The sequence below is a fragment of the Bubalus bubalis genome, chromosome 12 (genome assembly GCF_019923935.1).
Source record: "Bubalus bubalis isolate 160015118507 breed Murrah chromosome 12, NDDB_SH_1, whole genome shotgun sequence".
Classification (NCBI taxonomy): Eukaryota; Metazoa; Chordata; class Mammalia; order Artiodactyla; family Bovidae; genus Bubalus; species Bubalus bubalis.
In genome coordinates this window covers 77,758,927-77,771,402 of record NC_059168.1, presented here as the reverse complement: position 1 = coordinate 77,771,402, position 12,476 = coordinate 77,758,927, and the positions used below count along the sequence as shown (strand labels likewise).

Below are 12,476 nucleotides of genomic sequence, written 5' to 3'. Positions count from 1 at the left end.
AATGCTGCCATGGGAGTACCAGGGCCACCTAAATTCTAGGGTGCTTGACACATCCTAAACCATGGCCCCTCAGTTTCAGAAACTGGTACTTCCAAATATGCTTGTATTAAGGTTTTATCACTTACAGCAGCAACTTAAAAGTGCTAACTATTTCAGTCGTTCCCTTTCTGCACCTGCTTGTATAGAAAACTGGTCTTGATGTCAGAACTGGGCATTCCTACACTAGTGCATTGGAGAATAAGAAAGACGGGCTCACCGAGTCATCAGATCACAGGAATGTCAGTTCTTTTCCAATGTTTCGCTTATATTTTAAAATAACTTTTTTTCCCCATAAATATTATTGTGAGTCTTTTCAGTACAGCGCTCTAGAGAAAAGTATTAGTTCTAAAAATAAACCCAACAAAAACAGGCGGTAAAACATATTTAAGTAACTATGCAGTCAGCTTTACTTACTTTCTATGCAACTTTCAAGGACTACATTAACGTTAACTAGAACATGATCTGAAATTTACAAACTCTTGAGGTCTTATAAATTCTAACCAACTCTAGCCTTTCATCCACAGTAAGTACTGCCGCACTAAAGTGATTACCTTAGGTAAATGTTCTTTGATGGTTTCGTCGTCTCTCTTCACTACCTCCCTCATTTCTTGGCTCCCAAGGTAGGCAGCGTTAACTACATTAAAAAAAAAAAAAAAAAAAAAAGACAAACATTTAGAATATATAAGACAAACACAAATGTCAAATTAATTATAGTCAATTCCTGTTTCACCCTTTTCTTTTGGCAAGTGCTATGTGATGGAAGATGTCAGTGAGGCCGAGAGAGGCGTGAGTCGGTGACATGCACTGACTCTGGAAACAAGGGCATGCCCTATGTAAGGCTCTCTCTTACCTTCACCTGGCTTTCTCAGCAGCAACATTTAGCTGTATGATGGCCTAATGTCAGATATCACAGCAGATGTGTATCACTGTACCTGATCAAGGTATTTTTATGACTTAAGGATTAGAATCACACATTTTAACAGCTAAATCATGCATACCAGGGAAACCACACACAGTTGCAAACATTAAAACATCTTGGTAACCTTTTTTTAGAAAGGACACAACTATAAAGAATGTCTGTTTTAAAATAGGTTTAAATGATCTTGAAGAGTTAGTTGTTAATGAAGGTCAGTCCTATTATACCTATTATATGCAAAATAGGTAGAGTGACTCCCATTTTCAAGATAACAAATATCTGGAAAAGAGGAAGAAAGCCAACGGTAATCCAAATTTGTGGGCTTCCCTGGTAGCTCAGTGGTAAAGACTTTCTGGTACTGCTACACAATTTTTCATTTGATTCTCTGTGCCCTGAATTCCACTTTGGTTGGTGTTATTATTGTTAGTTTGCTTTCTTTTTGGCATCATCCTCCTATTTGTCTTTTACTTTTACTCTTTTGTCATTTTAAGTACGTCTCTTGAAATCATAAATGGATCTTTTTAAAAACACAGTTTAAAGTCTCTCTCTCTTAAATATAGGACTTAACATACTTGTGTATATTGATATAAAAGATAGTTGGTCTGACTCCAGTCAGTAGGCAGAATAAAGTAATAATAAAGTTCACAGCAGAAATTAATCAAATTGAGACCAGAAAAACAAATTAGAAACTAAATGGAACTAAAAACAAGTTCAATAAAACTGATAAATCTCTATAGCCAGACTGTTCAGAAAAAAAAATGTGAGAATACATAAAACATTACCAATATCAGGAATGAGAAATGATAACCCTTCAGATACTACAGACATCAAAAGGATCAGTTCAGTTCAGTCGCTCAGTCGTGTCCAACTCTTTGCAACCCCATGGACCACAGCACGCCAGGCCTCCCTGTCCATCACTAACTCCCAGAGTTGGTGATGCCATCCAACCATCTCATCCTCTGTCATCCCCTTCTCCTCCTGCCCTCAATCTTGCCCAGCATCAGGGTCTTTTCAATGAGTCAGCTCTTCGCAGCAGATGGCTGAAGTTTTGGAGTTTCAGTTTCAATATTAGTCCTTCCAATGAACACTGAGGACTGTTCTCCTTTAGGATTGACTGGCTGGATCTCCTTGCAGTCCAAGGGACTCTCAAGAGTCTTCACCAATACCACAGTTCAAAAGCATCAATTCTGCACTCAGCTATCTTTATAGTCCAACTCTCACATCCAAATATGACTACTGGAAAAACCATAGCCTTGGCTAGATGGACCTTTGCTGGCAAAGTAATGATAATCAGGTAATTTTGTGGACTTTGCCATGAAATTTAAAAACTCAGATGAAACAGTCTGTACACAGACACAAATTTGAAGCTCACTTGACAACAGACGGGCTTCCCTGATGGCTCAGCAGTTAAGAATCTACCTGCAATGCGGGAGATGTGGGTTCGATCCCTGGGTTGGCAAGATCCCTTGGAAGGGAAAATGGCAACCCGCTCCAGTATTCTTGCCTGGAAAAAAAATCCCATGGACAGAGGAGCCTGGCTGGCTACAATCCATGGGGTTGCAAAGAGTCAGACACGACTGAGCGACTAAGCATTCATGACAATAGGTAACCTCAATAGTTCTCCTATCTATTAAAGAAATTAAATTTGTAACTTAACAGCCTCTCTATAAAGAAAACTCCAGGGCAAGATGAGTTCATTGGTTCATTCTACGAAACATTCAAAGAAGAAATAATATTGATTCTAAATAAATTCTTCCAGAAATGACTACACATATATGGTTATTCAATTCTTGACAAAGGTGGCATTTCAGAACAGCAGAAAACAGGTGGTCTCTGGTAGGCAGAATTCTCAGATGACACAGACAATCCCTGCCCTTTTATAATCAATCCCCTCTGAGTGTGGGTGAAACCTGTGAGTAAGATGACATATTGCTCCCATGACTAGGTTATGTTATAAAGTGGAGATGACTTTAAGGGAGATTATCCCAGTGGGCCTGACCTAATCACATGAGTCCTTCAAAACCTGAGTTCTCTCTGGCTAGTAGCAGAAGAGAAAGTCGCAGATTCAAAGTCCCAAGAGGATGAAACGCACTGCTGTTGGTTTGACGACAGAGCCCATGTGAGAAGGATATGAAACTAACCTCAAGGAGCTGAGAGGGACCCCTTGTTGACAACCAGCAAGAAGATACGGACTACAATCAAAATGCCAAGTGAACTAGATTCTGCTGACAACCTGAATGAGCTCAGGAGTGGACTTGGGATATGCAGGGGGCATAAAAGAGGCTTGTGGTATCCAGGCAATGGTGATTCTTGAGCTGGGTAGAAGTTACATGAGAGTTTGCTTTCTGATCATTCATGGAGGTAAACATTTTTATGTTTCAGGCACTTTTCTGCAGTGTTATTCTTGAATTAGTGAAATGTAAAAAAATTCAAAAAACGTGTAAGGAATCTTATATTTCTAAAAAGCAAAATTTTCACTGGGGGATGTACTTCACTTTTATTCTCATTTTTGTTTTTCCAGGTAATTTCCCATCTATGTACACTTTTTCATTGTTTGCTTTTAGAAAGTAGAATAAAGTTTCCTTTCCAGTAACTGCTCCAAGGAAGCCATCCTTTTCTTCCCTCAGAAATGCTTGTAACACAACACAGTGGTCAGAAACAATAATACCAGATAGAAGTGTAATTTCCTAAGGGGAAAACACATTTCTCCTGGCAATGACTGTCGACAGCATTCCTGGAAACCCAGCAGAAATCAGAGTTGCAAGCACCACAGTGAAGGAAATATCTAGTAGTAGCAGTAATGGAAACAAAACATGAAGGGAAGAGAATGATTTAGAGGAATGGTACTTACTTACTTTCATTTCATAACAAATCTAAATACAGGTATAAAAAACCCTCACTGAGTCTAATGTTCTATTTTATTTGCTACCATCATCTTCTGAAACCTTAGTGTTTAAATATTACTACAGGACTTCAACTCACAGTGGAATGGCGAAGGAATGAAATGAAGGCGGGCTAAAACCGGAAGACCAATAGGACATTCGTGTCACAGGCTAAACGCTATCACTAAATTCTCCAAGTAAACACGATCTACAACAGAAGGCTGCCTTCTGTTTAATTAACCTAATCACCTACCTTAATGCCATTTTGTCCATCTGGAAAATTCCCAAGTCATCTTCAAGTCCGAATTCATTTGTCTTCTCCCTTATTTACCTAGGTAGAACTAGTTTCTCCCTTTCTCGTTACTATTTCTGCCCTGTATCTGTGTTCATATCAGTCTTAACTGTGATATATTAAAATTCCTCACACTTATGTACTCTACCATGCTATATACATATAAATGTAAATAGAAATATAATGTTAGGGTGATTTTATATATATATATATATATCTCAACAGCTATATTTCATTTATTCTCTCCAGTGATTATCCAGGTCCTTGGTTCATGGCAAGTGTCAGTAAGGGCTGTTAAATAAAATAAATAGGTAGGGACTGAGCTGGTGTTTTTCTTTTTAGGGGAAGGTTTGGGGGGAGGGTCAGGAGGAAAAACCTACTGCCGTCCTTGAGGGAGAGCAAGAGCTGATGTCACAAGGGAGTCTAGACGCTGACATGGGGAAGCCAAGTTGGCAGGTATTTGTTGATCTGATTTGTAAACAGATACTCTTATCAATGTGACAGAGTGTTGGGGGCCATCGTGAGGCACTCCGCCCATGGCAAAGGTCATGAGGAAGGAGGCTCGACATACGCAAAGGCGGGATCGAGCCTCAGGAGTCCCCCTGGAAATCCTCGAGCATCTACCCCCATAACCAGAGCCTGCCTACTTTACTACTTTGTGCTCTCACCTACACCTCTGACTTTATGGGGGGCTGTCCCCCACCACCTCTTTCGGAGAAGGAGTTAACCTAGAGCTCCAGTTAATAAAAACTCCTGGACGTGACAAGAGTGTTTTAACCTACAAACTCCTCTGAATGTTCTCTAGCCTGCCTGACAGGCTTGTCCGGCCACATGTGATTGCTCACAGCCTCCCAACCGTGAGAGGCACAAGATGCTTTAAACCTTCTAAAAACAGGTTCCTTAGAAAAGTTAGAAAAGCATAAGTATAATGGGCTGATTAGAAATTGTATTGGTGAAGGGTTTTTCATTTGTTGAGCCAATGTTTACTGCTAAGTCTCCACATCCCCTGCCCTTATACACATTAATGAATATATAGAAGAAATAAGTATTAACCTTTGATATAAATCACGTTAGACCTTAGGCCAAGTAAATTCTTTCCTTAACTAAAACCCACTACACCCTCACCCTATAGGAATGTAACTTTATTTGGGTGGCATCTGTTTTAAGAATAATCACCTCTGGAGAAATAAGTGTCCTGGTTGACTGACCGCTGTCACAAGGAGAGGGTCATAAATTGTCAGCAGGCCCCCTGGCCAGAAGATGATGTAACACCCCTAAGACCTCTACATTTGTATGAAGCACCTGACTTTGATAAAAGTCAGGACTGCTGACCCCGTGTGACTTTTGCATAACATCTCAGTGTATAAAAGTAGACCATGGAAAATAAAGAATTGAGATCAGTTCCTCAAAAGACTGGTCTCCCCATGTCTCTCTCTCTCTTACTCTGGCTGAGTCTCCATCTGGAGCGCGGAACCCGCCATGCTTACTAATTATGCCTGGGCTTCTAAGATCCGACCGGGGAGGCCTCAGTGTCTCCTCTCCTTCGGGAGAACGGAAGGACGCCTGGGGCCTATGTAAGTGGTGCAAACTTCTTGTCTTGAAGTTTTATTTCAGCCTCTTTTCTCCACTGAATTTTTCTACTGAGCTATCCTCATTCTATTACTCTTTATATCTTTGATGAATAAATAATTAAATAGGTCGCCAACGCCGTCCCCACTTCGAATACCCTGGATCAGCCGGGGCTGGACCCCGGCAACAGAGTTCATCAAAGTAAAACACACAACTCAAGGCATATGATTTTTAAAAAATAATACAACTTTTTAGAGGGGTAGATAATTTAAATACACACACACACACACACACACACACACACACACACATAAACTTCTATAGAAAAAAATAATAAAGCCTTCACTGAGTCATTTAATTCTAAAGCAGAGGTGATATTCTAATACCATATCTAATTACCTTTTGCCTAAATCCTAATACCACACTCACACAAAATTTTTTTCCTTCACTGCTGAATTTAAGGCTAAACTTCCATGAATAATTAAAGCTGAAGTTGGCTTTTAATGGATTTTCCTAAGTTACATACAAAAATGAGAGACTAGGTAACATGTGAGTCTGGTTTTGTCTTATTCAAAATATTATTCTGGGATTAAGTCAAAAATATTCTGAGAAGAAATTTGTGATTCTTTAGTGAAGCTTATGTGTCAGCAGTTCATTGAATAGTTTTCAGTTCATATAACTGTACATGCTTTTAAAAGTTACTTCCATATTGATTAAGGAAAGGAAAGATTACAAAAGTCTCTTACAAGAACGCATGCAACAAAGGTAATGTAATCCACTAGGAATGCCCTTTGTCTGCACTATGTTTTTCTAATTAGGTAAGTGAAAGGAATTAAGACATCAATTTGGTCTAACTAACAAAAAGACTCTAGAATATTTTTAAATGTTAATTATCTTGACCTGTGATACTGCTAAGCTAAAATATATTTGCTTTTAGCTTTGATCAGAAAATCCAATTTAGCTGTCTCAGTGAGAAATCTATTTCTCATGAAACAGAAGAACATCTATTATAAAGAAAATACATAGTAGCAACTATTACAGAATTAAAGGAAAAAAAAAAAACCCATACATTTTCTTTAAAAGTAATATGCAAGACAATCTAGTTACATAAATTGAATTGATGAACACTTGGTGAAGTTTATGAAGCACACTAACTGAATTAGGGCTACTCTATCTTGAATGCTGGATAGGAAAGGAGGTTTTACTCAGTCTGGTAAAGAGGGCTAATACACAGACTCTCAGCCTATAAGAACTGCTATTTTTGCCAAAAGGACAACAGCATCTGAAATATCTGAATAGTTTTGTTCCTTGAACTTTTCAGACCTTACTACCACAAAAAAATATGTGTATAAACTAAAGGATACAGAAAATCTGTTTCTATCCAGATAGGTCAGGATTTATTATCCACCACTTGGACTGGCAAATTTCCTCCGTTTGTTTCCGTAAGATTTCTACTGAAGCGCAGACATTACATAATGTGCAAACACTGCAAGTCCTCCTTTTAGGAGGTAAACTGGTCAGACTGGTATACTGGAGGTCATTGTCTGGATGATAGTCAAACCACAGAGAAGTAGGTCTGGAGGAGGGAGGTCTGCAGAGTATAGATTTCACCACTGTGAATGATCTCAGATCTGGTATTCCTTTCCCCCAATAAGCCCTCTCTTTGTGTAAAATGAAAATCATGTCATCAACTCAAGTGGTTGGTTGAAATATTGATTAACCTTCACCATTCATGGGATAGAAGCTCAGGAGGAATACACTAATCATCTTCAAGGGTCAGGGATTTAAGAGTATCAGCCTCTCTCAGCTGGGACCTTCTTCCATTTGTCCTAAGCAAGGTAACAGGAATCACTAGTGGATGGCTAGGGCAAGTCTGGGTAAAGGTACATTTTGTGGTAGCCATTGCGAGAAGAGGCAAGGGTGAATTGGTATCCAAAGTGGAGAGGTAAAAAGATGCTGGCTAGGATGATGGAGACGCTTGGTTAAGGATTAGCCTACTGTCATGAGTAGAAGATTGAACCTTCTTGTAGAGAATAAACCAAGAACACAAAGCAGAAAGAACACAGGTAATTCTTGCCTTCTTTCTCTTTACCCAAAGTTATTATAGATGGGGTGAGTAATGAGGGAAAAAAAGAGACTACTAAAGTATTGGTTACTTGGATGTTAGAAAGCCAGATCTATCAATAGAAGGAAGAGAACAGAAAATCAGAGAAGGAAAGGATGTCAGAAATACAAGGGCTGTGCTCCAAAAGTTTGTTTGCAAGTTGGTTGTTTGGAACAGAGATGAAGCAACGTGGCTGAGTGTTTAGTCTGGTTTACAGTCTATTTTGCACTGTACTATGGGAAAGAAATTCCACAGTTCCTCCAAGCAACAATGCAGATGGTAGGCTCTGGTTGCCTTGAGTCACGGAGGGAAACGTGTCCTATGCCCAAACTGTCTTGCTCCTTGATGCCTGCATTCAGGGCTCCCAAAGACTCAGGAGGAGTCAATCACTGCAGCTGAAAGGAAGATTCCTTTCTCTTGAGCACAACTTATGGAGCTTGTGTCTTCAAGAGGGTATTTATAATTCTGTGAAGTGTTCTATGTGGGTGCGTGCCTAGCAGCTCAATTGTGTCAGTCATGTCCAACTTGTTGCAACCTCATGGACTGTAGCCCACCAGACTCCCCTGCCCATGGCATTTCCCAGGCGAGAATACTGGAGTGAGTTGTCATTTTCTATAAATTAAATCCTGTTGGTTGATACTGTTGCTGAATTCACCTATATCCTTGCTAACTTTCTGTCCTATCATTCTACTGATTGTTGAGAGGGATATTTACGTATCCAGCTATAACTGTCCATTATCCTTTCAGTTGTATCAGTTTTTGCTTCATATATTTTGCAGCACACTTGGTTTGTACATACATATATTAGAATTACTATGACTCCTTAGTAGATTAACTCTTTTACCATTATCATTATGTAATATCCCTCTCTGTTCCTGGTAATTTTCTTTGCTCTGAAGTCTACTTTATCTGATAGTAATATAATCATTCCTGGTCCATTTTGATTAATATTTGCATGATATATCTTTTCCCATTCTGTTATTTTCAACCTACCTATATGATTATGCTTTAACTACATTTTCTGAAGATTGCATATACTCAGGTTATGTTTTTAAATTCATGTTGTCAATCCTTATCTTTTAATTGGTGTATTTTGACCATTTGCTTTAATGTAACTATTGGTAATGTTAGAGCTTGTTTGCCATTTTATTATTTGTTTTCTGATAGCTATCTGTTTTCTATTTTTCTATGTTCTTTCTCTGGCCTGTCTATGTGTTACTGAATGTTTTAGAATTCTATTTTGATTTACTTATAGTGTTTTTGTTTTTTTAAAACATGTCTCCTTATGTAGATTTTAAAGTGGTAATTCTAGGTATTTCACTGAGGGTGTATGACTTACAGTCATTGCCATTTTCACTTACTAGGCTATTTCTTTCTCTTCTATGAGGGAAAAATAAGGGGCTGGACCAGCAGGTCCTCAAGGGACATCTCCAACTTCAGTCTTTGGTGATTTTTATGACTGTTCCAAGCCTGGCTTCCCTTCTCCCTATCTTATCTTCTTCCCCTCCCTTGCTAAGCCTATAATAAACAATAGGTGTTGGTAGAACATTGTGGGGGGGGAGTCCATAAATACAGAAAATAGACTGAATTTTGTATTTGTGATGACTGCTTCTTGCTATTTAGGAAAACACGTCCCGCGTACGTCCCGCATAATCTGTGGCTGTATAACTATAAAGGCAGGGGTGTGACTTGTTTCTGAATTCACTATGCACGTGAAATTGTTGGAATCAATGTAAGTGAGCACTATAAACTTTAGACAGTAGTCCTGCTTTTATGCTTGACTGGAGCAAAGAGACAGCGGCAGCAGCTAGAGTAAAGGAAGCTTGACACAATGGCCTACTGCTGGAATATGAACACTACCCACTAGTTGTGTGACTTCAGGCAAACTATGTAACTTCTCTGAACCTCAGTATCTTCATCTGTAAAATGGGGACAGGAATACCCGAACTTCATTAGTTCTTCTGAGGACTACAGGTAAAAGCTTAAAACAGTGCTATTAGCTGCTGCTGCAACTGCTGTTATACCATTTATTGGAGGCTTATTATAAATAAAATACTAGATAGGCACTTTGCATAAATTATCACATTTAATCCTGTAATAATCTTTTGAGGTACAGGATATTAATATCTCCATTTTATAGACTATGGAGGTAGCATAATTTTATTATTAAAATCATTTGTAAATATAGTATAAACTAGTACTAACTAAAAGATAAATTACATTTAAAAATAACATTTGAAGCCAAAAAGTAAAGTACCAAAACCATTCCCTGGCATATTCAGAAACTATAATTACTAAAGCCTCCAATGTTATACTACCATGACTACTATTTATTACTTTTTAAAATTTCTCCAAAAACTTCTAAAGAGCAAAGCAAAATTATAGTTTATTCACTCTATGAGGATATTAGGCCTGGTTTCCTTGCGCTGATTTTTGCAGTTTATACACTGAGCTTAACAGGGAACACCGTGGATTCCTGTAAGGGACTCCATATATAGTAGATAGAGAAAAATTCTTTCTCATTGTCCTGCAGCTAGAGTACAGAATCAGAAGGATAAGGTTTAAAATTAAAGCCTGATGAGGCTTCTCTGTCATTTAGAATATCCCTCACTATTTTCATTTTGTTTCAAGTTTTAAACTTTTGGGAGAAAAATATAACAAATAATTCCTTGTTTGAGACTCACCCACTGTTTGAGGTTATTCTCTTAACACTTTCTGATATAAGAATAAACATATACATTTTAAAATGTGCTTACCAAGGCAGAACGGTTCCAACATATTCATACACAAATATTCCTTTGGTATGTCCATCATTTGAAGGACCATTCTGATCACCAAGAACTTGATTTTCTCAGGCCATGGTTTAAGCAGTAAGTAGCAAGGAACATAGAGAGCATATCGAAGCCAGCACAAAAGAGGTGTGGCAAACCTGCCTGTGGGTGACTCAGACATTCGCTCAATTGTTGGAAACAGCAGAATGGAGCGAATTACCTATAATGAAAAAAAAAATTTTGATGAGAAGTTTTCCTAAGGGATAAGTTACTGCTTTCTCATTTCTTCTATATAGTATCCACAAATGACTAGGTTTTAGAACATGGCTAATGATCTATTCCGGAGAAGGCAATGGCAACCCACTCTAGTACTCTTGCCTGGAAAATCCCATGGACGGAAGAGCCTAGTGAGCTGCAGTCCATGGGGTCGTGAAGAGTCGGGGACAACTGAGCGACTTCACTTTCACTTTTCACTTTCATGCATTGGAGAAGGAAATGGCAACCCACTCCAGTGTTCTTGCCTGGAGAATCCCAGGGACAGAGGAGCCTGGTAGGAGGCCGTCTATGGGGTCACGCAGAGTCGGACACGACTGAAGCGACTTAGCAGCAGCAGCAATGATCTATTCAGACTGAGAAGTACCATCCACTGCCTTCTCAGCCCTCAATCAATCTGGGTAGGATATAAGGATGTCCCTCAAGTTGAAGGGGTTAATTTTCAGGATGAAGAGGAAACCAGATATATAAGTTTTTGATTATGACAGCAATTCCCACTCCTTTTGAAAGATTGCTGAAAGTAGAAATGAATTTACCATTTTAGTGGATTACCAATTTGACTAATGATGCCCAAAGAGATTAAAACTACAAAAAATACTCTATTTCTAGTCAGAATTTCTTTTATTCATATTTGGAGATAGTTCACTTTTGAAAAGCTCCTCTATTCTGTAACCTTACTAGCCAAAGATAATCTTTAACAGGACCATATGTATATATGCTGCTGCTGCTTCATCGCTTCAGTTATGTCCGACTCTGCACAACCCCATGGACTGTGGTCTGTCAGGCTCATATATGTGTGTATATACATATATGTGTATATATATATGGGCTGTGCTGAGTCTTCTTATTGCATGGGTTTTTCTCTAGTTGTGGCAAGTGGGGGCTACTCTCTAGTTGTGATGCACAGGCTTCTCATTGTGGCAGCTTCTCTTGTTGCGGAGCACAGGCACTAGGGTTTCAGCAGCTGTGGTTCCCCAGGCTCTAGAGCACCGGCTTATCAGATGCTCCACAGCATGTGGGATCTTCCCAGACCAGGAACTGAACCTGTGTCTCCCGTGTTGGCAGGTTGATTCTTTACCACTGAGTCACCAGGGAAGCCCAGGATGAAATATATTTTTAACAACTGATTCAACTTCAATAAAGCATGCATGCTCAGTTGCTCAGTCATGTCTGACTCTTTGTGACCCCATGGACTGTAGCCTGCCACACTCCTCTGTCCATGGAATTTTCCAGGCAAGAATACTGGAGCAGGTTGCTATTTCCTTCTCAAGGTGATCTTCCTGATCCAGGGATCGAACCTGTTTGTCTCCTGCACTGGCAGGCGGATTCTTTACCAGTGAGCTCCTTGCGAAGACAAGGATAAGATTAGTGTCCTTAAAAGGACAGACACCGGAGCTTGCACTCTTCCCAAGAGCACAAAGAAAAGAGGTCTGGAGAACACACAGAGAGAAGATGGCCATCTATAGGCCAGGAAGAAGTATCACCAGAAACTGACCATGTTGGCATGCTGATATTGGGCTTCCAAACTCCAGAACTAAGAAAATAAATGTCAGTTGTTTAGGCCACCCAGTCTATGACATTTTGTTAGGCAGTTCGAGCAGACTAACACCTATCTCTTAATACCACAGTT

The 12,476-nt window shown here is 39.3% G+C and overlaps 1 protein-coding gene across 4 annotated transcripts in view; it reads right to left on the bottom strand.

Annotated features, from left to right (window-relative positions):
- LDAH (lipid droplet associated hydrolase) overlaps positions 1 to 12,476 on the bottom strand; it is an 89,758-nt gene that overhangs the window by 16,516 nt on the left and 60,766 nt on the right. For 3 of the 4 annotated variants that reach the window (XM_006076043.4, XM_044926209.2, XM_006076045.4), the window contains 2 exons: positions 10,559 to 10,793; positions 591 to 673 (listed from right to left, as the gene is read on the bottom strand). In XM_006076043.4, coding sequence (XP_006076105.3) covers positions 591 to 673; positions 10,559 to 10,793 — 318 coding nt within the window. The remainder of the gene's footprint in view (positions 1 to 590; positions 674 to 10,558; positions 10,794 to 12,476) is intronic. The other variant, XR_003102372.3, reaches the window with a different exon arrangement.